Raw genomic sequence first — 27493 nt, 5'->3', positions numbered from 1 at the left:
TGAATATTACTTTTATTTGAATAAATTTGACACACAATTACTTTTATTTGAATAAATTTACAATGATATATATATATATATATATATATATATATATTGTACCAACACACACATACATATACACATATTCGTATATATGAATATTATACGTGAAATTAATTACTTTTAAGTAGTCCCGTAATTAGTTTTCAGCAAGAAATATTAATGCATATTGATGAGTACATGCTAATATTTATTCTCTCAATTGGTTTTTACAATATCAAAATCATGTTGACAAAAAGTAAATATAAAAAAGACAAAAGCTAATGATTACATACTCCCCTTTGTAATGACATTTTTTAAATCAATATAAGTTATTTTCGAAAGAAAAAAATGACATAAGCTACATATAATTTTGGGGAATGATTGCTTAAACTCAACTATATTTAAAACAACAAAAAATCTATTATATTATTTATTATTTCTAATACTTTTAGTGGTTACAAAGGTAATAGTCTAACTAGGATTTTAGTATGTGGGACAATATTTTTACACTATTATAATTGAATCAACTCAACTCAAAATATATAACATTTTAATACTATTGGTATTAGCAATATATTAAAATCATAATATAATAGAAAATAAATGATATTTTAAATCTCTCTTCCAATATAATTCATCTAAAAATAATTTAAATAATTAAGAAGAGGAAGAAGTGGCAGAACAAGTTTAAAGGGTGGAATACTACCTCAATGACGCGGAAAACCAAAGGTAATGGATGTGTTCGTGGGACCAAACGGATTTCTCATATGGAGAGTGACCCATCCGAAGGATACAACCGAGAACATAGGATTAGAATGCTATAGCTTATATGGCGTTTTAATCCTGAGCTGTTTTTAGTTTCCTTTCCATGCAACAGTATTGTTATCAACGCTTTTAGATATCTTAATAAAGACTTGCATAGTTTTACGTCTTAATTGCCTAAGCCTTGGGTAACTAGTTTTGGAAAATCGGATTGGATGGGGTGGAGCCGTGGAGGCCAAATGGGGGAGTGTGAAGGGTGTGAAAACTGAAAACCCAAGGGAAACAAGGACGAGCAGTCATAAATGAAATGGAAAGAAGACAGCCGGGATGAGCTATAGATGTAATCAAACTCGCGTAAGTTAGGGTGGTAAATCACCAATGCGTAGTTGCGTAGGGAGTATGATTTCACTCGCGAGAAACTAATTCCAAAATGAATTAATGCTTAATATATTAAAGTGTACTAGCGTATTAGATTGGTTATGTTGGACTAAATTACTATACTATACTATCTAATTTTGCTTTAAACTCCAAAGAAAATGTGGAACAAGAAAAAAAAAATCACATTTAACTGTTTTTTGGAAAATAAAAAACTTAAAGCTACTATTAATTTGATGTAAATTTTAAGGTTGGAAAACAAAGTGAATTGTTGTAATCTACTGCACTTTGGATTTCGCTTTATAGACGTTTTACACAGTGCCAAAAGAAACCTTCTAGCTAGAAGAGAGTATTTGAGTAAATTTATTCATTCTTGTGCGAATTGCAAAACCCAGAACAGGTACATAGCGGAGGAGTGAGTGTCCGTCGATATCGCCGCCGACGACTCACATTCCGCGACCACCGTCGTTCCCACGTTGTCTCTCTCAAACTCCTCCTACTCCTCTCTCAAGTATCTTCCAAGCAAGCTTCATCAATCTTTCTCTTTTGGTTTCGTTGATTCATTTTCAAAGGTCTCTCTCCATCTCCGATTAGATTGGAAATCCAAATTGGCCTTTCTATATAGAACAGAACTGAAAATAGGAACTGAGCCATTAACAGAGTATTAGAAGGAGAGTGATTTCTTTGAACTTGGGTATTTTTTTTTTGTGTGTGTTGGTTTCTCAAATTAAATGTTGGATTCGAAGCTGAGGTTCTTCCTTCAAAGATGTGTAGTGCTTGGACAGGGGAAGCAGGTACATGCACAGTTAGTTCTGAACCGCTTTAACCATCTTGAACCCGTTTTGGTCCACCAAACTCTTCAGTTGACTAAAGAGTTCTCTAGAAATGTTGTAAACTATGTCAAAAGAATCCTTAAGGGGTTCAATGGTCTGGATTCTTTCTCCTGGGGGTGTCTTGTTCGGTTCTTGAGCCAGCATAGGAAGTTTAAAGAAACGGTTTCCGTGTACATTGAAATGCACAACTCTGGAGTTCCTTCAAGTTCACATGCTATAACCTCAGTGTTGAGAGCTTGTGGTAAGATAGAGAACGTGATTGATGGTAAGTTGATTCATGCTCAGGCGCTTAAAACAGGATTATGTGGCTGTGTTTATGTTCAGACAGGTTTGGTGGGTTTGTATGCTAGGCTCGGTTACATTGAGATGGCACAGAAGGTTTTTGATGATATTGCTGAGAAGAATACAGTTTCGTGGAACTCGCTTTTACAGGGGTATTTGGAAAGTGGGAATGTGGATGAAGCTCGTAGTGTCTTTGACAAGATTCCTGAGAAAGATGCTGTCTCATGGAATCTGATAATCTCGAGCTATGCCAAAAAAGGTGACATGGGAAATGCATGCTCTTTGTTTCTGGCGATGCCTTTGAAAAGCTCAGCTTCTTGGAATATTTTGATTGGTGGCTATGTGAATTGCAGGGAAATGAAACTAGCAAGAACCTATTTCGATACAATGCCTCAGAAGAATAGTGTTTCTTGGATTACAATGATTTCAGGGTACACAAAATCGGGTGATGTTCAGTCTGCTGAGGAGCTCTTCAGACATATGTCTAAGAAAGACAAACTCGTCTATGATGCCATGATAACTTGTTATGCTCAAAACGGGAAGCCAAAGGATGCTCTGAAGCTATTCTCTCAGATGCTTAATTCTGATTTTCAGCCGGATGAGATCACACTCTCAAGTGTCGTATCAGCTAATTCACAGTTAGGTGATACCAGTTTTGGTAAATGGGTTGAGTCTTATGTAACCGAACATGGAATCAAGATTGATGATCTCTTAAGCACCTCGCTAATCGATCTTTACATGAAAGGAGGAGACTTTGCCAAGGCATCCAAATTGTTCAGTAATCTAAACAAAAAGGACACAGTTTCTTACTCTGCTATGATCATGGGCTGTGGGATAAATGGCATGGCCACAGAAGCAAACCGTTTGTTCAGAGAGATGATCAAAAAGAAGATCCCTCCAAATCTAGTAACATTCACAGGGCTATTATCAGCGTATAGCCATTCAGGTCTTGTTCAAGAAGGCTATGAATGCTTCAAATCCATGAAAGACTACAACCTGGAACCTTCAGCTGATCATTATGGGATAATGGTGGATATGTTGGGACGAGCTGGGAGGCTAGAGGAGGCGTATGAGCTGATCAAGAGTATGCCTATGCAGCCAAATGCTGGTGTTTGGGGAGCGTTGCTTTTAGCTAGTGGTTTACACAACAACGTTGAGTTTGGGGAGATTGCGTGCAGCCACTGTGTTGAACTTGAGACTGATCCTACTGGTTATCTTTCACATCTTGCTAATATATATACGTCTGTTGGTAGATGGGATGATGCAAGGAATGTAAGAGATGCTATGGAAGAGAAGAAACTGCGTAAGACACTTGCGTGTAGCTGGGTTGAGACTTGAGAGTTCAGTACTTTGAGATTTCGGTTTAGGATCATCCATCAACATCAGTGTTAAAGAAACAGTCTGTAGATTGGGTAAACCAGAATGTGCAAGGGCTTGTGTTGTGAATCAGAAGATAAAGACTGTGTCCATGTACTGATCTGGAGAGAAGACGGCGTGGGACAGATGGTTCGATAATCAGCTGCATAGGAAGAGGTTGGCATTGGAGTAGACATGAGGTGGTACTTCTTCTGTTTTGGTCTCTGTTCTTTCTACTTTGTATCCCTACAACTACCTGAATAGGAGTGGCTGTAACCAGCAGGCCAGCGACGCCTCCACGGCAACCATCAGGGCTAGCCAACGACACTCATACCATTTATGTATTTATAGTTTTAAACAGTTATGGTCATGTATTGAGAGTTCAGTAATACTACTGTATCTTGCGTAGTGACTAGATGTTACTTTCATAGAGCTTGCTAGTGGAGTTGCTAAACGCGCAATCACTAAGTGCGCAATCATTTGCAAACTGAACCAGTTTCTACATTCAAGAGTGAAAAGAAACGGTAGGAAAAGTTGGAAAAAAACAATCCTAAGTTACAGACCAACATAACACCTAAACCTCTGACAGGTAGAGTTCTGAACTGAGATACAGAGGATTTATGAGATCTTTGAGGTAGCAATCACGTTAAAGTGATGTTAATGTCATGATGAGAAGGCTTGTGTCGCGGATCAAAAGGTAAAGGCGGTGTCCATGTACTGATAGGGAGAGAAGAGGAGGGCATGGGCCTGATGGTTGGCATTGGAGACGACATGAAGTTGTGGTTCTGCTGCCTCGGTCTCTGATCTTGCTGGTTCGTTCCGGGTAAGAAACTTCCAACAACCACCTGAATAGGAGTAGCTGCAATCAGCAGGCCAGCAACACCACCGCCTACAACACGTCCATCAGGGCTAGCCAAAGAAACACTCATCCCACCTGTTCTGCTTCTTGTCCCATCCGCGTCACTACTAGGCATGAATGTTCCAGACAGTGACAATATCTCAAACCGACCCTTAAAAATGATTATTAAAAAAAAAAAATCGGTTAAAAAAACTTCAAATAAAAGTTTGGTTACGGTCTTTTTCATCAGAGTGATTGGAGATGGAAACAACACAACACATACCTCATAGGTCAATGTACCGCCACATGAATCAGGCTGACGAAGTGTAACACTGGAAACGACACCGTTTGCGCATAAAACACAAATAGCTACAGACCTTTGTTGAGAAAACGATATTATCTTTTGCGTTACGTCCTATATAGAAAAAAAAAAAAACAAATTCCCCAATACTAATCATCAATTTACTCATAACATAAAAACACAATTTAAAAAAATATAATATATGTTTCTCCTGACCTCTCCAGCGTTCACCGTGAGAATATGCGGTGTGAAATTAGCTCCGGCAGAGGAAGGAGCAGCCCATTCACCTTAAAAAGCACAACATCTCCTCAATTTAACATGCACTATATAACACTATTACCGTATATATACGTATAGATAACCGTGTATGTACGGACAAAAGTTGAAGTATTAAGGTAAGAGGTCCCACTTGTTGAAGTTAGTAGAAAGCTTTTCTTTTGCATGTCTTAAAACTTAAAAAAGACCCAGAAAGATCCCAAAATATATCTTTTAAAAAAAAACTTTAATAGTCACAAGAACTCAAGATTCAGTCTTAACTCTTAAAAATGAAACCAAAGATTTAGAAAAAAAATAAAATTAATAATTTACCTAAATTCTCGACTTGGTGGTGGTACTTTGGTCTGATGAAGGAGTTAGAACTGGTAGTAGTTGCTGATATCATCACTTTGTCACGTTTCTCCGATACAGAGAAATCGATGACGCGAGAAGTCGTTGGTGCGGCTGATGATATCGGATTTGGGGATAGCGTCACCGTTGCTGCTCCGTCGTATTTCCTAGGGCGTCCGCGTCTCTTCTTCACTGGTCCGCCTGAGTAAGTCGCCGGTGGTGGAGGAGGAGCGAAGGAGCTTTGCGACGGTGGAGGAGGAGGAGGATGAGAGAGGGAGGAGGTGTGAGGTGGATTTGAAGTTTCTGATCTCGGAGCCATGTGGAAGTCAGAGGGAGCGTTGGATCTCACCACCGTAACGCCACCGTCGGTCCCGGTGGTTGTTTTTACAACTTCTCCTCCGGTAATCTCCATATCGACAATAGATTTTTAAGACAGAAGCTTTAAACCATTCAAGAAATTAAAGAAACAAGAACAATAAACTTTTTTATATTTTTAAGAAAAGTTGAAATTATAATTTAGAAATCAGATTAAAAATCAAAAGAGGAAGAAAAATATGAGATAATAATATTTTTCTTGTAGAGAATATTACAATTTCTTTAGAATTAAAAGCTATGGAAATTATTAGGATGGAATTAGGAAATGTTTGAGAGGAAAGTGAGGAAAATTAGATTTATTTATGCTTGTGTGGTTTAGATGAAAAAAGAAAATAAATATTTTTTTTTGACGGCAATGAATATTTGATTTTTGAATTTTTGGAAATACCAAAGATTTGTTTATTTTAAAAAGAAAAGCGTTTCATATATATAATTTAATAATATTTTGGGTTCAGGCTTTCAGTTCATTTCCTTCCTAACTTTTTCCTTGTCTGTCCGTTTTTAATTTAATATTTTGAATAGATTAATACGAAAAAAGAAAATGTATTGTTTTCGTGAAAAGGAAATGTATTTAATAGGGCGTTATAAAACAACTCACAATTATTTATATTTTAACTTGGAGAAAATATTTATAATTTTTGTCATTTATAGAAATGGGAACTCGTGTTTTTAGCTGGAATCCGATGGGGGAAATTAATAAACTAAATGAGAGAGAATATTTAATAAATAAGTGAGTAAAAGAAAAAGAAAAAAAACTGAAAGTGGGTGATACTAATTTTCTACTACTTTTTTAAATTAATTTTGAAAAGATAAAGGTGGCCTGTAGATAAGAGTTTGTTTTTTCTTTTTCCTCTCTTGCTTGTGAATTTTTATATCATTGTTCTTTGACAAAACGATTTTATATCATTGTTGTTTTGAAATATACAGAAATTGATTTTAGCAACAAATAAAAAAATTTAATACCAGACGACACAAATTACATAAATATTTTACTTCTATGCTAACTAAGCTTAAACTTAAAGCACGACTCTTGAAAGTTGAAACAGAGTAAGCTTAAAGCACGAGATCTTGTAACAGATTCTACATTTTGATATGTCAAACATTAAACTAGATGTATCGTTGTTACTTGTTAGTAGTGTGACCACGGTACGTAACACAACACAAGTAGTTATTGTTATCTCATTATCATACATTTTTTTCTGGATGCTCCTAGTGTTTCGTTGTTAAGCTTCTCAAATTTTGCAGTGTTCTATATGCAAAAAGATGTATACATATATTTAACAGTAGCGAAATATTTGTCCAAATGGATAATGGATTAATCAGTGACTGTGAAACGAAGTGCCTTCAATTTGTTGCAAGATAATTAAACCGATGATTAAACCGAGTGAAGCTAAGTCACCGATTAATCTATGGCGTACTTCAGATTACACAAATATTACTGAATTAAAAAAATTTAATAAATGAATTTTAATGTCGACAAAAAAAAATTCAAAGAATCTCATGTGATAAAAGAATTATCTTCTTTGGTATGACTAATTTTAGTCATTAATTACTCTTCCCAAATCAACGTTTAGTCACTCATAATATGTTTTATATAGTTTGAAATTAACAGTGTTATGAATGCTCGGTTTACACAACCAACATTCAGTCCCTCGTTACACTATTTTCAAGTTCATGACAGAGAGATTTGGAGCAGCATCACCCCTCTAAGATAGTGGAAACCTAATGTAATTTTGGAAATGATTCACTCTTGTGCCTTCTTCGTTTATTGTTACCTTGTTTTTTATTTTGTTGCCAAGGTCTCAACTCTCAATCATCATAGGCATTGTATTATAGTATAACCTCTAAACTTTAAATTTAAATGATATTTACATTTACAATATTAAAAAAAAAATACAACAAAACACTATTGTACAATATCCAAACCTATCTCTAATGTCAAGTACAATATCACCAATGGGTTGAGCTCTTGGATGAAAGACTCATCTGCTCCTATTTACATCATTATGGGAGAGAGGAAATATTAAGGACTCACAGACTGCTTCAATGATCTAAACCAAGTTACTAGGCGTATAGGAAAGCAAATTTTGGTCATGTGGTTTTGGAGATCAAAAACAAGACTCATGCGCAATACACATGACATAGGGACCAAGACAACACCCTGATTTGATTTGGCAATATTTACTTTCTGATTTGATTTAAGATTTAATCGTTCTATCATTCTATTAGGAATTGATTTTGTTTTCGGTTTGAATTTTTGGATGTTTTTTGTTTTATTGACTTGGACATCAACAAAGCATTATTAATGTATAAGACTTTGCCCACAAGGCCACACACACAAAAAAATGAAAAAAAAAAAACTTAAAAACATATAACATACCAGTCAATACGAACAAAGTTAACAAAACCAACAAAACCGAGCGTGGAGTATGGTAATACCCGGTTTATGTATGTATTAAAAAGTATGGTCACTAAAGAAACAATATATTTGAAATTTCCAACCATATATATATTTGTATGTTCAATTCTTTTTACTTATTACTAATTCGCATCTTGATAAATGTCTGTAGGAATAGGTTGGTAGTTGAAAAATAATAATACATCATATAATGATAATAATAATCAGATGATATATATATATATATATACTGTATATTTTTTTTTTTGGGTGTGATTTGTGATACGTTTCAACTACTCCATATCTCTAAAATAGTCTTGGTATTGACTTTGAATATTACTCGACTTCAATTTTCTTATTGGTAAAAAAATTATAAAATGTGTCGCTAATCCTGTAAATTGCTATGAATCTGTTCACCGTACTATATCAGTCATAAGTGTTTAATTAATACATCAACACGACAACACAAAGAGATGAACGACAATAGACAATCTATGGTGTGTCTTTCAAATAATGCCATATTTCAAGCTAAACCGGCACGGACATGTAGCTGTTTGGCTCACTATGATTTATACAGACCATACTAATTATTGTCATTTTGAATTACAAAGCAAATTGTTTTCTTTTGAAAAGAAAAAAAAAAGATACATCGTATAATCTTCTTCTTTGTCAACAACAATATTTTATCACATTATTTGCTAATGTAAGCATATATATTATAATATGTATGACTAATTATAATTTCCAAGGTTTGGACTACTTTTTTGTTTGAATATTTACACAATGGAAGTAATCATGAATCATAATCGTTTTTTAAATAATATAATTTGGGACCACAAAGCATTGACATGTAGCGATTAAAACATAATTTCCAAAAAAAAAATACAAGAAAATTAATTAAGAAAATAGAGATAAGATAGATTAGTACTAGCAATTTAGTAGTAGTAGTAATAGTGAATTACTATATGTTTAGGAAGAAATGTGATTAGGTTGATAAATTCATTATTGACAACAATTTGCTTTTTAAAATAAGACCATGAGCAAATAATGGAAACAGCCCAATGTAATTTAGTTTGGGCCTAATAATCCATAGTATAAACGTCTCACATTACATCTAATTGTATCATTTACACCAATGAATAAAATACTTTACATAAAAAGTCCAATCATACTTTACAGCTTATATAATGCGAACCTGACTTTAACCGGCGGTATATGTATGGCAACATGTCAGAAGAACCGGGTTGGTGCAAGTTTCAGATTCAGAAGTCACGTGTATGGCTTGTATTGGTCACTAATGCTTAGCTGTTTGCAACTTTGCTTTCAAAGCCCACAGTAAAGTTAGATTCTCTTTAACTTCTTATTGGATTGTTTTTCTAATTTTGATTCATAGAGAACTATTATTGTACACACAGCATACAAGTACAGAGAAGCATGAGTACGATTTTTCCAATTTTCAAATTTTGTTTGACTTCTTCATTCAATTTTTCCACCAATAATGCTGCCTTCAATTTTTTTTAGGAAAATAATAATATTGATACCAACAATTTCGAAAGGTATCTAAACGGACATTAAAATGTCCATAAGTATCAACTAATACCTTAAGAATTTTTTTATGTTTGTTATTTTAATCTGTCCATAAGCAAATGACTCATCATCATAGATGTCACAATAATACGTAGGCTTTACGTCATAGGGACGACACATATGTTCATGGCCAATAGTTTTGTGTAAAGTTTATTTATCATTTTCTTCTTAACCATAAGTCTTAATCTTTTTTTTGTTTATTGGTCACATGTAAAGCTTATCTTCATCTTGAAGATATATTAGTCTTTTTATAAGCATGCGAAGATAACTTGAGATTATAAAAAACAAAAACGAATCAATAAGATTCACACATGTAGGACCCGTTTGTCTCCTTTGCGTAAAACTAACCCAATAATTTAATTATGTAATTTTACATAAACACACTGATTTCCCTATTCACAAAACTAATCTTCTAACAACCATAGGTTATATCATAAATATGTACAGATTAAAATATAAATGTTACCAAGATTCTACCTAACATCCCTTGTACTACCTATTGGTCCAACATGAAGACCGACCACCAAATTCTTAACTAACTTCCCACTTTTATGTACAACAATACCTTTTCAAGATATCATCACATTACAACATAACCAACCGGTTCACTAATCTGCTCCATATACACCAATTCAACTGCGTGGGTTATTAACAAACACGATTGAATTGGTCTATATGGATTGGTTAGTTACATCGGTTTAAAAATATGATTTGATCAAACCCAATTGGTATAGATTTTTCATCACTAGACTCCCAAGTGACACCAACACTGTCCCTCCTCCATTGCGTCCGTTGTGATCTTGCAGTTCTCGATGTTGTTGTTCCTTCTCAACCTCTTCTCGGCAATTAGTCGGGAACGGTTCTTTAACGCTTAGATCATTGATTCCAATCTTCTCCCTAATTGATCTGATTATCTCGGGATCTATTAGGTTACCATTTGCATCTGTCACATAGAACACATTCCTCGCTATACCATCTTTAGTAGATATCTCGGCTCTAGCAATGTTTAATCCGTTCTCCCTCAATACTCGTGTTACTTCTGCTAACAACCCCGGTCTATCCGCGGTGCATAACTCCAATCTCACACCCTACATAAGAGTTATAACTTGTAAGTCAGCTACTATAAACCAATCAGTTTGAAGTTTCTTATAACCAAACAAGAGTTTATTCATAGTTTCATACCTTAACCGTCCTTCTTTCAATAGCGGCTTGTAAACATTGGATCAAACGTTGTCTCTCCGGTTCCGAACTAACCGGATGTCCATCACTATGCCTTACATAAAACTCCAAAAACGCCGTTTCTCCAACCGTTCGAATCGCGGCGTGGAACACAATGTAAGCCATATCAGTCAACGTGCAAACAACGTCGAACAAAAGCTTCATTCTATCTTTGCACTGCAAGTTCACAACAGAGTAACCACGTTTCTGAAGATTCTGTACCGAAACGATCGGAGATTTCTCGGTATCAAACTTCTTCTCGTAGTCACGGTCCATAAACATCCTCTGGTGCAACCTTCTCTCCATATGAGTATTGCCACCATACGTAACACATGTCCTCGTGTTGTTTTGGTAACCATCGTCTGCTTTTAGCAAGTTACGTAACTGCCCTTCTACTCGTTGGACTCGGTCGGAGTCTCCATCGATCGGAGTCCCGGAGTTGCCATCTCTAACATATATCATCGACGCAATTCTCCCGTTATGCGTCCATGCCTTGGCTTCAACAACATCACATTCAAGATCAGCAAGAACAGCGAAAACCTCAGAGAGTAAACCAACTCTGTCTGTTCCGGTTAACTCCAGAGCGGTTAAACCGGTATACCCTTCGGTTTTACAGTAATAAGACGTCTCGATCGACTATGAAATAAAATGAAACGAGTGTAAGCAAATAATATTAAGAAAGTTAATATTGTAATTAAAGAATGATTAATGATAAATATAAATTTACCTTTTCAATGTAACGGATTAGGTTCTCGTCGGTTAATTTGTTTCCGTTAAGATCGCTCACATGAAAAACTGAATAAAGAAATAAATTATTACAAAAAACCTTAATTTAGTACTATAATTAATTAGCGTGAGATTAGGGATGAGATTACCATCCATATTCCATTTCCCATCAGAAGAGATGTAAGCTTTTGTAATCCAGAGATTCATATCTGTGAGAAGCTGTACAGATTCTAGCAATATCCCTGGGCTTCTTGCACTATCAATCTTTAGGGGAAGAAAAAAAGGAAAAAAAAAAATCAAGAAAATATTAATAAAAATCGTTTTCAATAAAAAAGGAAGAGAAGAGACGAAGACGAAACAGAGGAAGGTTGCGTGAGGGTAAAAAAAAGTACCTTGACGACAGTTGAATTAGGGCAAACTCCATTGTCAATTACGACCCTGCAAGTGACCAAAAAGACAGTGACCCTTTTAATTATATCACTGTTGTTGTGTATGAATCAAACAGCAAAACAATTTAAATAAAGAAAAATCTATTGAAATTGTCAATTAAATTTGACTTGTGATTTTACTGTTTATTATACTATTAGATGACGGTAAAGCCAGGTTGTGACGAAGCCTTCCATACAAATTGGAGGGTTTTTTTTTTATTTATTACAGAAAATTCCTATAAACCTTAATTGTTTCTGAAAACTCATCCTAAGATGATTATATTTTAATTTTAGGTTAAATATTAAACAAACATAGATGAAGAAATTTCACAAAGAAATCAAGTTTTGAACGATTATAAGGAGAAGAATAAAAAGTTGATGTTTGAAAACAAGAATCTTTTTTTTCTTCATAAAAGATTATAATCTTCAACATCGACTCTTTTCTGTGATGATGATGTTCATAAGTAGAAAAGAGCAACAAGATTAAAGAAGATATATATGTACCTGGGCATGTTCATCCGAACAACGAGTTTCTCAAATTCATTAGAGCAATCAGATAACTCCATCTTAATTTCTTCTTCTTGCTCCTTGTTTCAGAAAATATAATCCTTATAAACTCAGAAACACCACCTTTTTATTTATCTTATTCTTCAGATGTTAAGAGAAAGCTATCATAAAACCAGAACAATTCATGTGCTTCTTCTACAGAGCATCTGTCTTTCTCTCTCTCTCTTTTTCTCCAGGGGCAGAGTTACTTCCAAGTCTGTCTAGAGAATTTAATAGGATAAGAAATAAATGGGTAATATATACTACTAATAAATAGAAATAGTATTTATGATTAAAATATCAAGTAGGCGTTAGGACCGAGCTCTATAGAAAAAAATACATAAAAAAACAGACGCTGACCTGTTCCTGCTTTGGAAAACTCTGGGGGCTTCCTATCCCATAGAAAAAAAATCTAAACCATTAGAATTTTCAAAAAAACAAAAACTAAAAAAAAAAATCTTTCTTATTAGACTTTCCGTTCTTGTCTCCTGGATTCTTTACCCACCTTCCCTTTTTTTTTGTCTAACTATTTTAGTTTTTACTTTAATTTTTAATTTTTTAAAAATTAAACGAACCAAAAAAAAAAAATCAATGGTGGTGCCGTACGATACAACCGAACACAAAGTGAACCACTTTGGTCGGGGGGATCCTACGTGGCGCATGTCACATGTGAGTGTTGTAAGATTTTTACGCGCGGTTTGTCAACGGTAGATTTAACAACGTTTTGAGTTTTTAAAAAAAAAAAATTAACGCCGTTAGGATTTACGGGATTTGAGTAGTGATAACAAACAGCCATTGATGTCTCCGGTTCGCGCGGATTAATCGGCTGTCTTCCCGCCAATTTTCACGTTCACACTCAGATATTTTTTTGGGTTATATACATTTTCTAAGTTCACATGTAATTCTTTTATTTTTTCACCATCACTATCTTCTTTTTCCTTGATATATACCAATAGCGTTTCAACTTTCAACTTCAGTTCTGAAATAATAAAATTTGGTAATCTGTTTTTGTTTTCATTGTAGTAATTTGAATATAGGAAATTGCTAAACTTAGAAGAGAAAACAAGTCTTGTGTTAGTTTCATGTTAAATTGAAAAAACGCGTTGAAAAGTTGAAGAAAAAATTGTGGAAAAATCATCTGTTCACGCCACGGTAAAGAAGAAACGGCCTTTGAAAGGGTAGTAGAGTAGTAGTAGTTGAAGGCGCGTCAAAAGAAGTTGGACCCATGTGTACCATTCGACATGTGAGCGACTTTGGTCGGTGTGGCTTTGTTTATTTATTTTTATTTTTACATGAGATACACAAAACATATTCATAAATGGCCTAACCCTCTCCGTCACAAAAATTTAGTCATAAATGAATAAACAGCAACCGTCGTTCTGTTAAAACATTTAATTCTTAAGTCTCCATTTATATAATGATTTTGTAACGGAAAATATCATAAAGAAAAGAAAAATCTTGATACAAAAAGATAAGTTTGAAAGTGTCATATGAAATGGTTTGAGCTTATTTAAATGGAAACACTCGAGTCGTGGTGGCGGCTGCTTGAGTGCTTGTAGCACCGATGTGTTATTCGTCTTTTTATGGAGTCACGCCCATTTTTAATATTTTTAAGACACAATTATGCGTTTTATCTTTATACTTGAATCCGGGATAGCGGACATGGAGATTTGCGTGTGATTATTGTCACAACAAAATATGATATTTTAGGTTGACGGATGCATAGCTTTAGGTCTAAACTTAAACTATTTTATGTAGAAATCGCTAATGGATGTACAATAATAAAAAGGATCGTTATTATTGGAACAATTCGTTTGAATGTAAACAACTTTTTTTTTCTTCGATGTAAATCTCTCTTTTATTATTTTTTTTTTAAAACTTAAATCCTTAATAATCTGTTATTGAGAAAAAATATCCGCAATTGTCGCAGTAAGTGGTGAAACCGGGAAAGTGGGACGCAATTAGCTATCTGGATCTCGATATTTATAGTGTCAGATCTGAGCCGTCGATCACGGTCGAGTTATAGATTCTTCTATGAAATCTGTAAAGAATCAGAGGACAGATAGAGAGGATTAGGATTTGGTCAAAGACAGAAAACATGTGGTCGCTGCATGCAACAGTTCTCACTACTCAATGGTCAGAAGAATTACAGATAACGAATATAATAATATGCTATCCATTTAGTTTCGTATTTTTATACTTCCCATTCGCATTTGACACTAATGAGTGAGATAATTTATTCAGAATGTAAGGAACGTATGAACTAAAAAAATTAGTAATTGTCAAAGACAATTCAAAGAGAAGAGTGTGGCGTGGGACTATTATTTGGCTTGTAAGTTCAGACTTTTGAACCGGCCAATTTCTTATCATTTCACTTTTCTTAATATTTGACTCACAATTTAGAAGATAGTGACATCTTCTAATCACTTTTAACAATATAATACGTATATATATCGTTTATAAGACATGTATTACACTTTATAATAAAAAGTCATGTATTATACAGCTGGTAGCCAACATTTTTTAAATATATATATAGAATATGTAAAAGATGTTCTTCAGACTATATTATTTTTTATTTTTGAAAATGAACCTAAGAATTTTACATTTCGATACAGCGACAACTAACTGCCTGATCACGATCATATATCAAAATTAGGAGTATAGTTGTTGTATTTTTGTTCGAAATATTTTATATTGTTCAAAATATTTAGATAGGTGTAACAACTACCTTTATATAGATTTCGTAACATTTCTATTAGTTTTCACTTTTCTCACTAGTTCACTTCATGAAAAAAGATATGACTTATTCTTACGATATTCTAATCTTGTAGCCTTGTAGGGATCGGAAGCTCTAATAAGTTTTCACTTTGAAAAAAAAGATATTACTTATTCTTAAGATTTTTCAATCGTGTTCCAAAAGTTTAGATAATTAATTTCATTGTCGTGTCCACCTTTTGGTTGATGATCAACATATTTGGTAAAACATAACGTGATTTTTGTTATTAGCTTTGCATTTATAAAGGAAAAAAACGTGATTTAAGTAATGTTATTAACGTTTTAAGAACGATGTCGAAGAAAACCCGTTTAACCTTTTTTTGTTATTTTATTTTATAACGCGATTCTTCTTCACCTTTTTCTAATATGTTACACAAAGCATACTAATAAAAATAAAAAGGCGCGCAAGAGAGAAATAAATGTGTTAAGCACAGAAGGAATATCACAAGCTCATATGCATGATACATCACATGGGGTGTTATACCACTTCATCATCCTCTCAGGATGTACCAAAATCCATCTATCTCATGATCAACACTTGGCCATGAAACTGAAACACAATTCGAACTCTGAAACCAGAATTAGCCTCTCCAAACAGCGATAGATTCCAAAATTTTAATATCATGTGAGCGACCTAAATTCAAATGAAGTTCATATGTAACAAACAACTAACAAGAAAGAGTCTTAACTTCTAAACCGGCCTTTTGACGGCTCTTAATAACAACAAAAAACTCAACGCTATAAACAATTAATAAAACGTTGACAAAACATAAAATAACTCCGAACCACCCGAGTCCGTGTCTGTCTCTATTCATCGATCTATAAAACGAACGTGGTCGAACACTTAAGTTAAGACTTAGTAATATATCACCAATAAATATAATAAGAAACCAAAATCAACCTAAGTTAATGGTTAACCCTAAAGTTGAGATATATATTTGAGTGCCCCACACTACACCTCGGAGATGTGTTTCCGATTCACATGGCACTCACAAGACACAATCAATGTCTTTAGGTTCTTTGTCTACCAAAACATCAAGAACCAAAAAAAAACAAGAAATGGGTTGTACTCCAATAACTTTGCTGTGTATTGGTGAAGATATTTATTTCCGTTTGGTATATGTCACTCTTTATTATTTCAATGAACAACACTTTTTTTTTTTTTTTTTTTTAATACTTGCAGAAGTAAAATACTCATGAAAATCGATAGAAGCTACAAGTACTGTACTATTTCGTTCGGTACATTCTTGACCAAAGAAATCATTTGTTTAAAAGTTAGATATAGATAAATCCTTTAACACAAAAGAAAGAAAGAAAGAAAAAAGGTTAGTTAGATATGAATACAACATTTCGAACTTTTGCAATATGGATCCAGATATTGATGCAACCAAAATATGATATACATACTTATCTTATCTTTGTTTTTGTTAAGTAAGATATAAGTACATTTTAGTGGTGGAGCTAGATTTTTTATTTTATTTTAGTTTGGGTTTGAAGATGATAATATTAACATAAAAATAAAATACACTAAACATGTGATACTCTTTAAATAACATTAGGTGGATATTTTATGTTTACTGAAGATAATAAGCCAAAGGCCCATTGGTCTAATTTAAAACAAGAGCCCATTTACCTGAAAGAGTCAACAACTGCTTCAAAAGGATATCGTTTCGTAGTTCTTCATCCTCGGAGTCGGAAACGGGAGACGTCATCTTCTTCTTCCTTTCCTTGGGCATCTCAATTCTCAATTCCTTAAGCCATATTAGCACCAGAAAGCTAAAATGCGCAAGCACGCACGCACAGACGGATCCGTTATGGTACTGTTAATCCAGCTCAAATCACCGCGTAGGTTTTCGTGATCTAAGTTAATTTTGATGATTTCTTCTTATTCGATCTTTATCCAGGAATCGTATTAGTTTATCCGAAATTTTAATTAACAAATCGTGTCTGTTTAGATTAGAATAGATTGAGTAATTCAAAGTAGTGAGTGAGAATTTTTTGGTTGATCAGAGTGATACAATGTTGCATTACAGGTAGGGTGGGTGTGTGAAGAAGATGCCTTAAAGGTTTGGGCGTTTTGTGTCATGCCATATCAAAATCAGAATCCAGGTTTGTTTGTCTTCTTCAGTCTTCACCTTCACCACTCAGGAATCATCAGGATCAAGAAAGTATTTAAGACTATTAAAATTTACTGTGGTTTACTGTCAAAAGCCCGTCTAGCTCAGTTGGTAGAGCGCAAGGCTCTTAACCTTGTGGTCGTGGGTTCGAGCCCCACGGTGGGCGCTTTTCTTTTCTTTTTTTCATTACTTTACTTTTTTAAAGGCTCTCTCCAAAATCAATTTAGCTTTATTTACTTCTCATGTTGCAAAGAAAAATATAGTTGAGAAAAGCTTTGAATTTATTTCATATTAGAAAAACAAATTTGATCCAAATGGCCAAAACTTACTAATAAACACACACTTTCCGTAAATCAAAACTTACTTAACAAGATCCTTGTTGGTTTTGGTCAAACAGAACACATCTCCTTCATAGGCTATCTCACTAGGCGTAACTATATATCTACCTCTTTACACTATATAATACTTCTTCAGGTTTCGTTTGATGTAGGGTGGGTTTGTGAAGAACTGAAGATGCCTTTAGGCTTTGTGTCATATGATACCAAAATCAGAACAGTCCAGGTTTGTTTTTCTTCTTTTGTCTTCACTTCAACTAACATAGTCTGTATAGCTGAATCCTATCTTTTGATAAACTGAATCCATGTTGGAGATGTTCTTATTCATTTTTTTTTTTATATTCCTTCTTTTTAGTAAATTTTGGTAACTCACTTAGAATCCATGTCTTTTGGTTCTCAAGTTTTTTTTTAGAAATATCCTTAGCTTTCAGCTGTAAAAGAGAGAGTTCTTTATATGGTAAAACCGTAAAAGCATTAGTGCCAATAGAGGAGTCAGATTGGTCAAGTATTTACGACTATTACAATTTACTGTGGTTTACTATCAACAGCCCGTCTAGCTCAGTTGGTAGAGCGCAAGGCTCTTAACCTTGTGGTCGTGGGTTCGAGCCCCACGGTGGGCGCTTTTCTTTTTCTTATTCGTTACTTTACTTTCTTAAGGGAAAAATCTTTTCATGTTAAATTTCATATTAGTAAAACAAGTTTGATCCAAATGGCCAAAACTTACTAAACACACACTTTCCCTAAGAAAATCTTTACTTAACAAGATTCTTGTTGGTTTTGGTCAGACAGAAGACATGTCCTTCATAGGCTATCTTCTGACTCTACCTCCTCCTTCCTTATTTGCCCACTCCTTTCTTTGCATTTTCCACTTTAAGGCTCACTAGGCGTACCTATCTACCTCTTTACACTTTAAGATACACTTCTTCAGGTTTAATTTGAGATCATATCATGACCTTCTTCCTCTGTGTTACAGGTCAGAATCTGTGCTTTCCCAGCTTCTTTCTCCCAATCTATCCTTGCAATAAAGACCAGCAATATCGTAAAACAGGCAGAGATTCCAACTAAAAACCCGATCAAGAACCCTTCAAGCCCTTGTTTTGCCTTGAACGCCAAAGCAGCTCCCAAAGGCAAAGCCAAGAGATAGAATCCACCAAGATTCGCATACATTCCTAGCGACGGCTTTGCTGTACCGCGAACTATCTCTCCACAAACTACTAATGGGAAGTTTATAACTTCTATAACTGCCATTATCAGCATCATCTTCTTCACACCGTTTAAGATGATTTGGTCATGGTGAGTATACAGAGACCCCCAAACTCCTCTGCACGCTATCATCACTAACGCTCCTATGCAGCCTGAAACAACACCTACAATGAGTGTAGTGTAAGCTGCTCTATAAGCTCCTTTCGGATTATTTGCGCCGAGCTCATTGGACACTCGTGTTGCCACGCACGTACCCAACGAGAGCATCACAGCGTAAAGCAAGTAGTCGAAGTTAAGAACTATGACCAAGATCGATACGGCTTGCACCGGGTTTGGTAACTTCCCAGTTAAAAGGACCAAGATCTCGTAGCACCACCACTCAAGGCACACGGTGAGACAACATGGTCCACTAAGCTTGATAAGTGTCAACCAGTCTTGAGCACATTGGTCTAACCAGCCACCTTCTTTCCATTTGTTATCTTTAGATCGTTCTGCTACTATCACGTACCCCGTTAGAAGAATCACAACGACCAAATCGGTTATCCAAACCGCCATTGCAACTCCTTCAAGCCCTTTTGCTTTAGAGAGGAATATGTTGATGGGGATATGAAGAGAAGTGGCTGCGGCTGTTGTGAACATGATTGGGAGAGTAACACCTTGTGAGCTTAAATAAGCCTTAAGAGGACAAAGCAGAGAGATGATTGGCAACTCAGGAAGGAGGTAGAGAATATATCTCTTGGCTATGAAGGAAATGTCTTCTCTTTGACCAAAACCAATAAGGATCTTGTGAACGTTGAGCCACAAGAAAGAGATTGGTACCGAAACCAAGAGTAGCAAGAGCACTGCCATGAGAAGGGTTTTGTGGAGAAGCTTAAAGTTCTTGGCTCCGAAAGCTTGGCCACAAATAGGCTCCATTGCAGCAGAGATTCCATACAAAACAGCAAAGCCAGTAACGTTTGCAAAGGAAAAACCTAAAGAACCTCCGGCTAGGTTAAGCTCACCTTGACGGCCAAGAAACACAGACGTGGTGGTCATCTTACCGAACCACATCAAGTTCATAGCCACCAATGGCAAACCAATTCTCATCTGCAGCTTCAGCTCATGAACAGTGCTCTGCATCAAGGTCTTTGAACTAAACCCTCCAGAAACTTCTGGATCGACAGACTCTGACTTTGATGTCTCAGACATCCTTTTTCCTTGAAAAAATAAACAATTTGGGAGAAAGGAAACAAAATCTTTATATAGGTTGCTGCCAAATTTGCAGATATAGTTCTTTGTTACTTTGTTTTGTTGATGAAGATGAAATTGTGTCTGGAGGTGGGCAATGGTTTTGTTGTTTGCGTGGAGGATTTTATAGAACTTGTAGATCAGAAGCATGAGTTGCGTGAGAGAGTGATGTTGAAACAATTATCTCGAGGATGCTTTTGTAACTGCCAATAGGGAGAAATGGTTGAACAAGTTGGGTGGGTTTCCTGTATACACCCTTAAGTGCATTGGTGATGATGATTCCATAACAGTCTCATTTCCACTTTTCAATCATATATTTTGTTTTTTTGTTTCTTTCCAAAATGTGAAATTAGTAGAAAAAAATTAACTATTGTTTGTACGAAAATTTGGATATTGATTGAGGAATGAAATAGGGGAAAGCAAACAACAAAACTTTCATGTAAGAAGAGTTTGACATCATCTAATACACCACAAATGTAGTCTTTTAGTTGTGTGGATGGTTTTCAGAACTTGTCTCACTTACAGAAATAGAAACTATATAATTCACGGAACTGAGAAAGAATTAGTTGAACATACAAATAACAAAGACCAAAGATGTGTTGGAAGAGGATATGTGACCGGTGGACCTTGGCTTTATATTTTCCTTTCCAAAAAGCAACAAATAATTGCATAAGGCATCATTTCAAATAAAAACATTATGAATTAAGAAATAAGAATACCATCTTTTTCTTGGATGATTGGATATTTCAACTTTTATTTTGTTGCTTCTCTAAAAAGGTTTTGACTAAAGAGGACTCAAGGACAAAAATAAAAGATACGATTAGTTAATTTTTATGAAGTGACAAGGATTTATCACTGTTTTCCGGGATTGGGGATTAAAAGTGGTTGTTGGACAAAACCATAAAGAAACAACCAGGAAGCAAAAAAATTAATATTTTTCACAATTTTAGTTAGGGAGATTTGCTACGCTAACCTACAATTTATTAGAAACAACTATATAAATATTTGTATAGCACATTTTTACCATATTACCCTTGCATATATTACTCATTTTTCTTCCTAACCACATAAATATTGTAAAAATCACACATACAATACTAAATATTCAGAAAATTATTTTAAAAAACAAATTTAAAAAGGAAATAATCGACAAACAAAAATTAATAAAGGAAATCATTTAATAAGAGAATCAGATGAAAAAAGAAATATTTTTTAAAAGAAAAATCTTCAAAAAAATTTGGTAATTTTTTTGTAGACTTCAAAAAAAAAATTTAACAGACTTATAGGTCTGCATAGTTCTATAGACTAAACTTTGGTTAAATCTTCACATTTTTGGTAGACTTAAAAAATATATTAGTCAGACTTATAATTACTCTGCGAAGAATCATAGACTTCAGTAAAGTCTTCGGATTTTCGGTAGACTTCAAAAATATATTAAGCTGACTTATAGTTAGTCTGTGGAGATTCATATATTTCGATAAAGTTTTCGCTTTTTTGGTAGACTTCAAAAATATATTAAGCAGACTTATAGCTAGTCTGCGGAGTAATCTAGACTTTAATTAAGTCTTCGCATTTTCAGTAGACTTCAAAAATATATTAAGCAGACTTATAGTTAGTTTGCAGAGTAATCTAGACTTTTGTTAAGTTTTCGTATTTTTGGTAGACTTCAAAAATATATTAAGTAGACTTATAGCTAATCTGCGGAGTAAATCTATGACTTTTGTTAAGTCTTCGTATTTTCGGTAAACTTCAATAATATATTAAGCAGACTTATACTAATCTGCGAAGTTCTATAGACTTTTGGTTCAATCTTTGTATTTTCGGTAGACTTCAAAATTATATTAAGCAGACTTATAGATAGTCTACGGAGTTCTATAGACTTTAGTTAAGTCTTCAAAATATATTAAGCAGACTTATAGTTAGTCTGCGGAGTTATCTAGACTTTTGTTAAGTCTTCGGATTTTTGGTAGACTTAAAAAATATATTAAGCAGACTTATAGTTAGTCTGCGGAGATTCATATACTTCAATAAAGTTTTCGCATTTTTGGTAGATTTTTAAAAAATATTAAACAGACTTATAGCTAGTCTGCGGAGTAATCTAGACTTTGGTTAAGTCTGGTGTATTGTAGCAGAACTCTAATATTAATTTTAGTAGACTTGTTTGGTAGTAGTTTCATAAAAGTTTCTTAATAGCCATTGTATCCACCTCTCTTTTACATTTCAGTGGTATTTTTAAAACTTATTAATGAAACCCAATTAAAATATATTAATAGTAGTTTCAATCTAAATAAGAACAGAGAATTCTAGAAACACAATCGAAGGATAGGGGTTTAGAATTAACAATAATTCAGCCCAGAAATTCAATAAACTTGAACAACTAAAACTAATCAAAAAGAAAAAGACGTAAGAGATCTTATGTTGTGGAGAATGAAAAAGTCCGATTCAAGATTAATATTATATTAGGTTTTAAACAATTAATGTATTTTCATAAATATTTAAAGATTGGAATTTAATTTTAATAATTTTATGAACTACATATTTTTGTCATTTGAAAAGAAAAAAACAAAGAACGTTTTTGGTATTATGGAAATTTTTACACAAAATATGAGTTAGTCTGACAATAAAAATAAAAAGAGGTTAGCATGGCTAATCATTAACAAAAGTGGGTTACCGTGGATAATTCTCTCTTTTAGTTACCTATATAAATAAATTGGTATTTCATCCTATACCCGAACCATAGTACCCATACAGCTAAGTTAACCTGTAAAGTTCTGCTTCCTTCTTATGCGAATCACTTTAGCTATAATTTTTTATTTAACAGAAATTATCATATCCTTTTATCAAAATTAGATAGCTAATGATACGAGGACTAATTAAAGAACAAAAAAGTATGTGAAATGGAATCTGGTACTAGGATCTTAAGAATTTGCATTCAACAATATACTTTTACATCGAATTAGAGATAAGAAACAAATAAGTATAATTATGGATACGTTTATAAATTCGTTTGTACTTTATAGCCTTAATCTTATCGTAAGTCTTCAAGTAATTAATTAAATATGATTGAGAAACTGTTCGGGTCCAAAAAACCCATTCATGCAATGATGGCCCATTTTTTTTTAATCTCGGTCACCCGGTCCATCAAAGATTAGGCATGTAAACCAATAGTAACTTTTTTGGTAAGGCTTAAAAAAATAGTAACTTTTTTTTAGTAATTTACATGTTTTGTTTCCTAATAATCTTTTCTTTAATGGACGTTAAACTTCTGGATGGTTAACAACACTCTGTATAAAATATATAGACATATATATAACCTTGACTTAATCCATCATAGTACATATGCTTAATTTTACTAATTTATGATATTTATTTGAGACAATCATATGTATAATATATGTTTTTGTTAGAAAATTGTTTGTCATCACTGCTGCGAGAACGAACACTGTTAAATTATTCAACATTTTCAAAATCGTTGGAGAAAGTTGGGACTTAGAATAGAAGGAATCTTGTGTTGAAATAATATCTTAGCTATTATTAGGTTTACATTTATTTTTTCTCCAGCCATAGAGAGTGAATAAAATATAACATATACATCTTTGGACAACTGCCATATCTGGGAAAGCAAAACCTGATTCGAAAAACTCATGTCCTCGTATATTTTAGTTTATCTTGCGGTTAAGTATTATAGTAATACAATACTCTTAAGAAGGTATAATTAACTAAAAAAAATTGCTGTTTGGCAGAACTAAGACAAGCTGTTCGGAAACATTCTGGTCAGCCAATAGCAAAAGAGAGATTAGTGTTCAATATTTTTTGTAAAAAAAAAAATGAAATTTGACCCTTAACGCGTCCTGAAAAGTTGGACGATTAGTTATAATTATTGCATATACCAATGTAACCTTTATTGTTTAATTTCAGAAGCCCATTATTTGTTTATAATGCAAGATTCCATTTCAGACAATGTTCAACATTAATATTAAGCTACTAGATTAGCATCCGCGGGATAAAATTATTTATAATTAAAATATTAAAATTATAAATTGTATTTATTGGTTAAATATGTTATAATTATATAATAATTGTTAAATAAATTATTTTTTATATAAAATTTATTTAAATTTAATTACATATGTCTATTCTCTGATACTGACAGTGTTAACAAAATAATAAAATGATGTTTTACCTGTGTAATACCGAATTACTGATATTTTTTAATTTATATAAATATCGATAAAACTTGTCCCGTTATATAACCCTGTCTGGAGATATTTTAATTCACACTATATCATCTTAACTTTTAATATTTATTTTGTATCTACGGTATAATATTTATCATATTTAACTTTTTAAAAATTTTAAATGTTTTTCATATTTAATCTTTTAAAAATCTTTAAAATAAAGAACCGGAATAAACCAATAAAAGTTTTTAAAGTTTGAATGCCTGATAAATCAAGCGTCTACTCATTTGTATTCATGACAATTGAGAATATCATTAATGTCATAGTTATTTCAATGTAATTTTCCAAAAATTTTGTCTACAAATTCATTTTCCGGAAATTTTGTCTAGATTATTAGCAAAAGAATATATTTTTGCGGGTCCTATGAAATTTTGGACATCGTTTTCTGTACAACCTAAATAAATGGAGACCCTTAAATTATGAATTATCAAGACCCATAAAATACTAAAAAGTCCATATAAAATTGCTAGAGGTCGACAGAATTAATTGCATTAGTAGCATTAATTGCAAAAAATTTTCTTATTAGTATTTTTGAGCAAAAACTGCTGCAAAAATACTAGTATAGATAATGAGTTTTCTTTTTCTACTATATCCTAAAAACAAGATTAAATCCAAACTGAACCAATCAATCCAAGTAAAAGTAAAACATATCGATATGTTAGTCCCACTCCATCACTATCATTCTAAACCAACATAACAGCCTTAGACTAATCACCTCAAAAACAAACATATATTTCTAAACAAGTATATATATATATACTCTGTTTTTTACAGTATTACTTAGATTAGATTTCTTTATTAGCCATGAGTGGTATCCAATCCAATCCAATCTAAAGATCACAGTTATGGATTTTCATATGTTAGTGGTAAACCCATGTTTCTGAACTGAGTGTGATTAAATCAATGAATATAAATGTGTTAATGAGATTCGTAATGGAAAGAACCCCTTAAATCATGTGAGGTTTCTTTAAGCTTTATAGTTTTGTCGTTAGCTTAATTTGTCTCCAATTATGCCGTCTTAATGGCCTTCAAAGCACCCACTTAATCATTAATTAACCCACATGCCTCCCCCGTCCCTAAGTATTGACACTAGCCTTCAACTTTGTTTCTATCCCAATACACAACTATGTTTATGAAAAAAAAAAGCAAAAAAAGAACCATATTACTTCTGTTTGACAAAAAAAAAACTATTTACACGGCTTGTAGATTAGATCACTTAGACATTTATTTAACATCCACTTGAGGTTAAGGGTTAGTAAAAAATTAATTTTAACATTTATAAACATAATTGTTTATCTAATATGGTGGGGAGGGGACCATTAGTTGGGTTCGTGAGAAAAAGCAGAAGCACGACAAAGTTTGACGCAAATTAGGTGTCTTCCACGTTGGACTTACATTTAGATTTACTAGTTGTTAATTAGCTTCATTTACCAACTTTAACTAAATTATTTTACTATCAGTTACTAGTACTACATTATGTTGTAAATCATTGTTCTAAACTAGTTGACCCGAAAAACTTTTACTATATGGAAACCATAAGTTTTTAATATTTTCATTGATATCTGTTGGTAAATGGTTTGGAAAAACCAAATACAATATGAGAATCATTTTTATGCCCTCTTCAAGTACTGGATGATGGCAAACCTTAAGTACTGAGTATGACGTCAATATAATTAATAATTAATGCCTCGATTACTTACGTTTAATGAAACCCCACATAATTTAATTAACCAATCAACTAATTATCCGTAGAATTCGGGATTGAAAGCAAGCTGTCCTTTTCTCTTTTTAAGCGCTCGTGAACTCATCAAAACTTTGGTTTGATAAGTTTCATGCCTTTCGTATTTTAACATAAAATTAGTCGGGTGACCTCATTTTCCTACAATTTAATTGATTTTTGTAATGGGATCAATAATTATTAACTAACCAACTAATTATTGGAAAATGTAAAACAAGTACTATACTAATATAAAGTATAAACACGTCTTTGGACATACTATTATTAAAAGACTCTGAGAGAGATTTTGTAAAAACTTTACTTTTCTCAATAATTTACAATGTTGATTTACACTTCTCTTATATAGACATTATGGAACAATCTAGAATAGGTTAGACAATTGGTATAGCTGTCATGATGAGTCACTAGGTTGAGGTTGCAGAACGTTGAATATATTGTCGTGAAGTAATAATGGTTTCGTCGTCTTCTCCGTACTCTGCTTTTGAGCTGTCTCTTTGTTCTTCTTATCTTCAGCTTCTTTGACTGTTGTTGGGCTTGTTATGGAAACTTTGGTGGACTCACTTGAGCCCATCTCCACTATGTGGCTTACACTCCCCCGCAACCTTGGAGTGGGAGGAACACACACACCAAGATTGGTCCGTAACAGAACAAACGACTTACGAGGAAGAGACTTCGTGAACACGTCTGCAAGTTGGTCTTCCGCATAGATGTGATGCGTTTCGATGAGTCCAAGAGCAACGCGTTCTCTGATGTAGTAATAATCTGTATCGAAGTGCTTGGTTCTGTTGTGGAGAGCTAGATTCGCTGTGAGGTAAACTGCAGAAAGGTTGTCACATTATACTTGTGTAGGCTCATATTGTGGAATACCAATGTCTCGGAGGAGTGAAGAAACCCAAGTAATCTCCCTTGCAGTAGCTGTCAGTGCTCGGTACTCTGCTTCGGTTGATGAGCTTGAGACTGTGGGCTGTCTCTTTGCTGACCAAGAGATTAGATTTGAGCCCAGAAGGACACAAAAACCACCAATAGATCTTCTTGTCTGTTTGCAGCCTGCATGATCGCTGTCACAGTATGCAGACAAGGTGAACTCTTTGTTCTTCTTAATCGGTAGCCCTATGTCAAGTGTGCCTTTCATATATCTTAAGATCCGTTTGAGCGGACTGAAGTCAGAGGTTGTTGGTTGATGCATCCTCTGACACACGAAA

At 33.7% G+C, this 27493-nt stretch overlaps 3 protein-coding genes, 2 non-coding genes and 1 pseudogene across 6 annotated transcripts; 3 read left to right on the top strand and 3 right to left on the bottom strand.

Annotated features, from left to right (window-relative positions):
• Positions 1-1499: 1499 nt before the first annotated feature.
• LOC104731218 (pentatricopeptide repeat-containing protein At4g22760) lies at positions 1500-4119 on the top strand. Its single transcript, XM_010450538.3, has one exon. The coding sequence runs from the start codon at positions 1893-1895 to the stop codon at positions 3612-3614; it is 1722 nt and encodes a 573-aa protein (XP_010448840.2). The 5' UTR covers positions 1500-1892; the 3' UTR covers positions 3615-4119.
• On the bottom strand, positions 4079-6288 carry LOC104731217 (AT-hook motif nuclear-localized protein 2). Its single transcript, XM_010450535.3, has 4 exons — positions 5360-6288; positions 4988-5058; positions 4754-4885; positions 4079-4642 (listed from the first exon to the last, which is right to left on the bottom strand). Exons 1-4 carry the CDS (start codon positions 5787-5789, stop codon positions 4274-4276), a joined length of 1002 nt encoding a protein of 333 aa, XP_010448837.2. The 5' UTR covers positions 5790-6288; the 3' UTR covers positions 4079-4273.
• A 3781-nt stretch (positions 6289-10069) lies between these two features.
• On the bottom strand, positions 10070-13322 carry LOC104731216 (ACT domain-containing protein ACR7). The gene is made up of 6 exons (XM_010450532.3): positions 12614-13322; positions 12074-12119; positions 11831-11945; positions 11683-11750; positions 10920-11591; positions 10070-10825 (listed from the first exon to the last, which is right to left on the bottom strand). The coding sequence occupies exons 1-6, from the start codon at positions 12673-12675 to the stop codon at positions 10436-10438; spliced, it is 1353 nt and encodes a 450-aa protein (XP_010448834.2). The 5' UTR covers positions 12676-13322; the 3' UTR covers positions 10070-10435.
• A 4321-nt stretch (positions 13323-17643) lies between these two features.
• On the top strand, positions 17644-17716 carry TRNAK-CUU (transfer RNA lysine (anticodon CUU)). The gene has a single exon. It is a non-coding gene; the product is annotated as a tRNA-Lys (tRNA).
• Positions 17717-18432: 716 nt separating this feature from the next.
• On the top strand, positions 18433-18505 carry TRNAK-CUU (transfer RNA lysine (anticodon CUU)). Its single transcript has one exon. It is a non-coding gene; the product is annotated as a tRNA-Lys (tRNA).
• Positions 18506-18533: 28 nt separating this feature from the next.
• LOC104731215 (protein DETOXIFICATION 56 pseudogene) lies at positions 18534-20741 on the bottom strand (annotated as a pseudogene). The gene has a single exon (XR_015575275.1). The product of XR_015575275.1 is annotated as a protein DETOXIFICATION 56 pseudogene (transcript).
• Positions 20742-27493: the final 6752 nt, after the last annotated feature.

This window comes from Camelina sativa, chromosome 12 (genome assembly GCF_030686135.1).
Source record: "Camelina sativa cultivar CO46 ecotype springtype chromosome 12, ASM3068613v1".
Lineage (NCBI taxonomy): Eukaryota > Viridiplantae > Streptophyta > Magnoliopsida > Brassicales > Brassicaceae > Camelina > Camelina sativa.
This window is presented reverse-complemented; position numbering and strand designations above follow the sequence as displayed.

Excerpts from the sequence above, each read along its gene's own strand:
- LOC104731218 (XM_010450538.3), top strand. The coding sequence starts at position 1,893 with ATGTTGGATTCGAAGCTGAGGTTCTTCCTTCAAAGATGTGTAGTGCTT.
- LOC104731217 (XM_010450535.3), bottom strand. The coding sequence starts at position 5,789 with ATGGAGATTACCGGAGGAGAAGTTGTAAAAACAACCACCGGGACCGAC. Across the intron at positions 4,886-4,987 it reads TCACGGTGAACGCTGGAGAG|GACGTAACGCAAAAGATAAT; the intron begins GTCAGGAGAAAC and ends TTTTCTATATAG. Across the intron at positions 4,643-4,753 it reads GCGGTACATTGACCTATGAG|GGTCGGTTTGAGATATTGTC; the intron begins GTATGTGTTGTG and ends ATCATTTTTAAG.
- LOC104731216 (XM_010450532.3), bottom strand. The coding sequence starts at position 12,675 with ATGGAGTTATCTGATTGCTCTAATGAATTTGAGAAACTCGTTGTTCGG. Across the intron at positions 12,120-12,613 it reads GTTCGGATGAACATGCCCAG|GGTCGTAATTGACAATGGAG; the intron begins GTACATATATAT and ends GGTCACTTGCAG. Across the intron at positions 11,751-11,830 it reads TGGGAAATGGAATATGGATG|TTTTTCATGTGAGCGATCTT; the intron begins GTAATCTCATCC and ends TTCTTTATTCAG.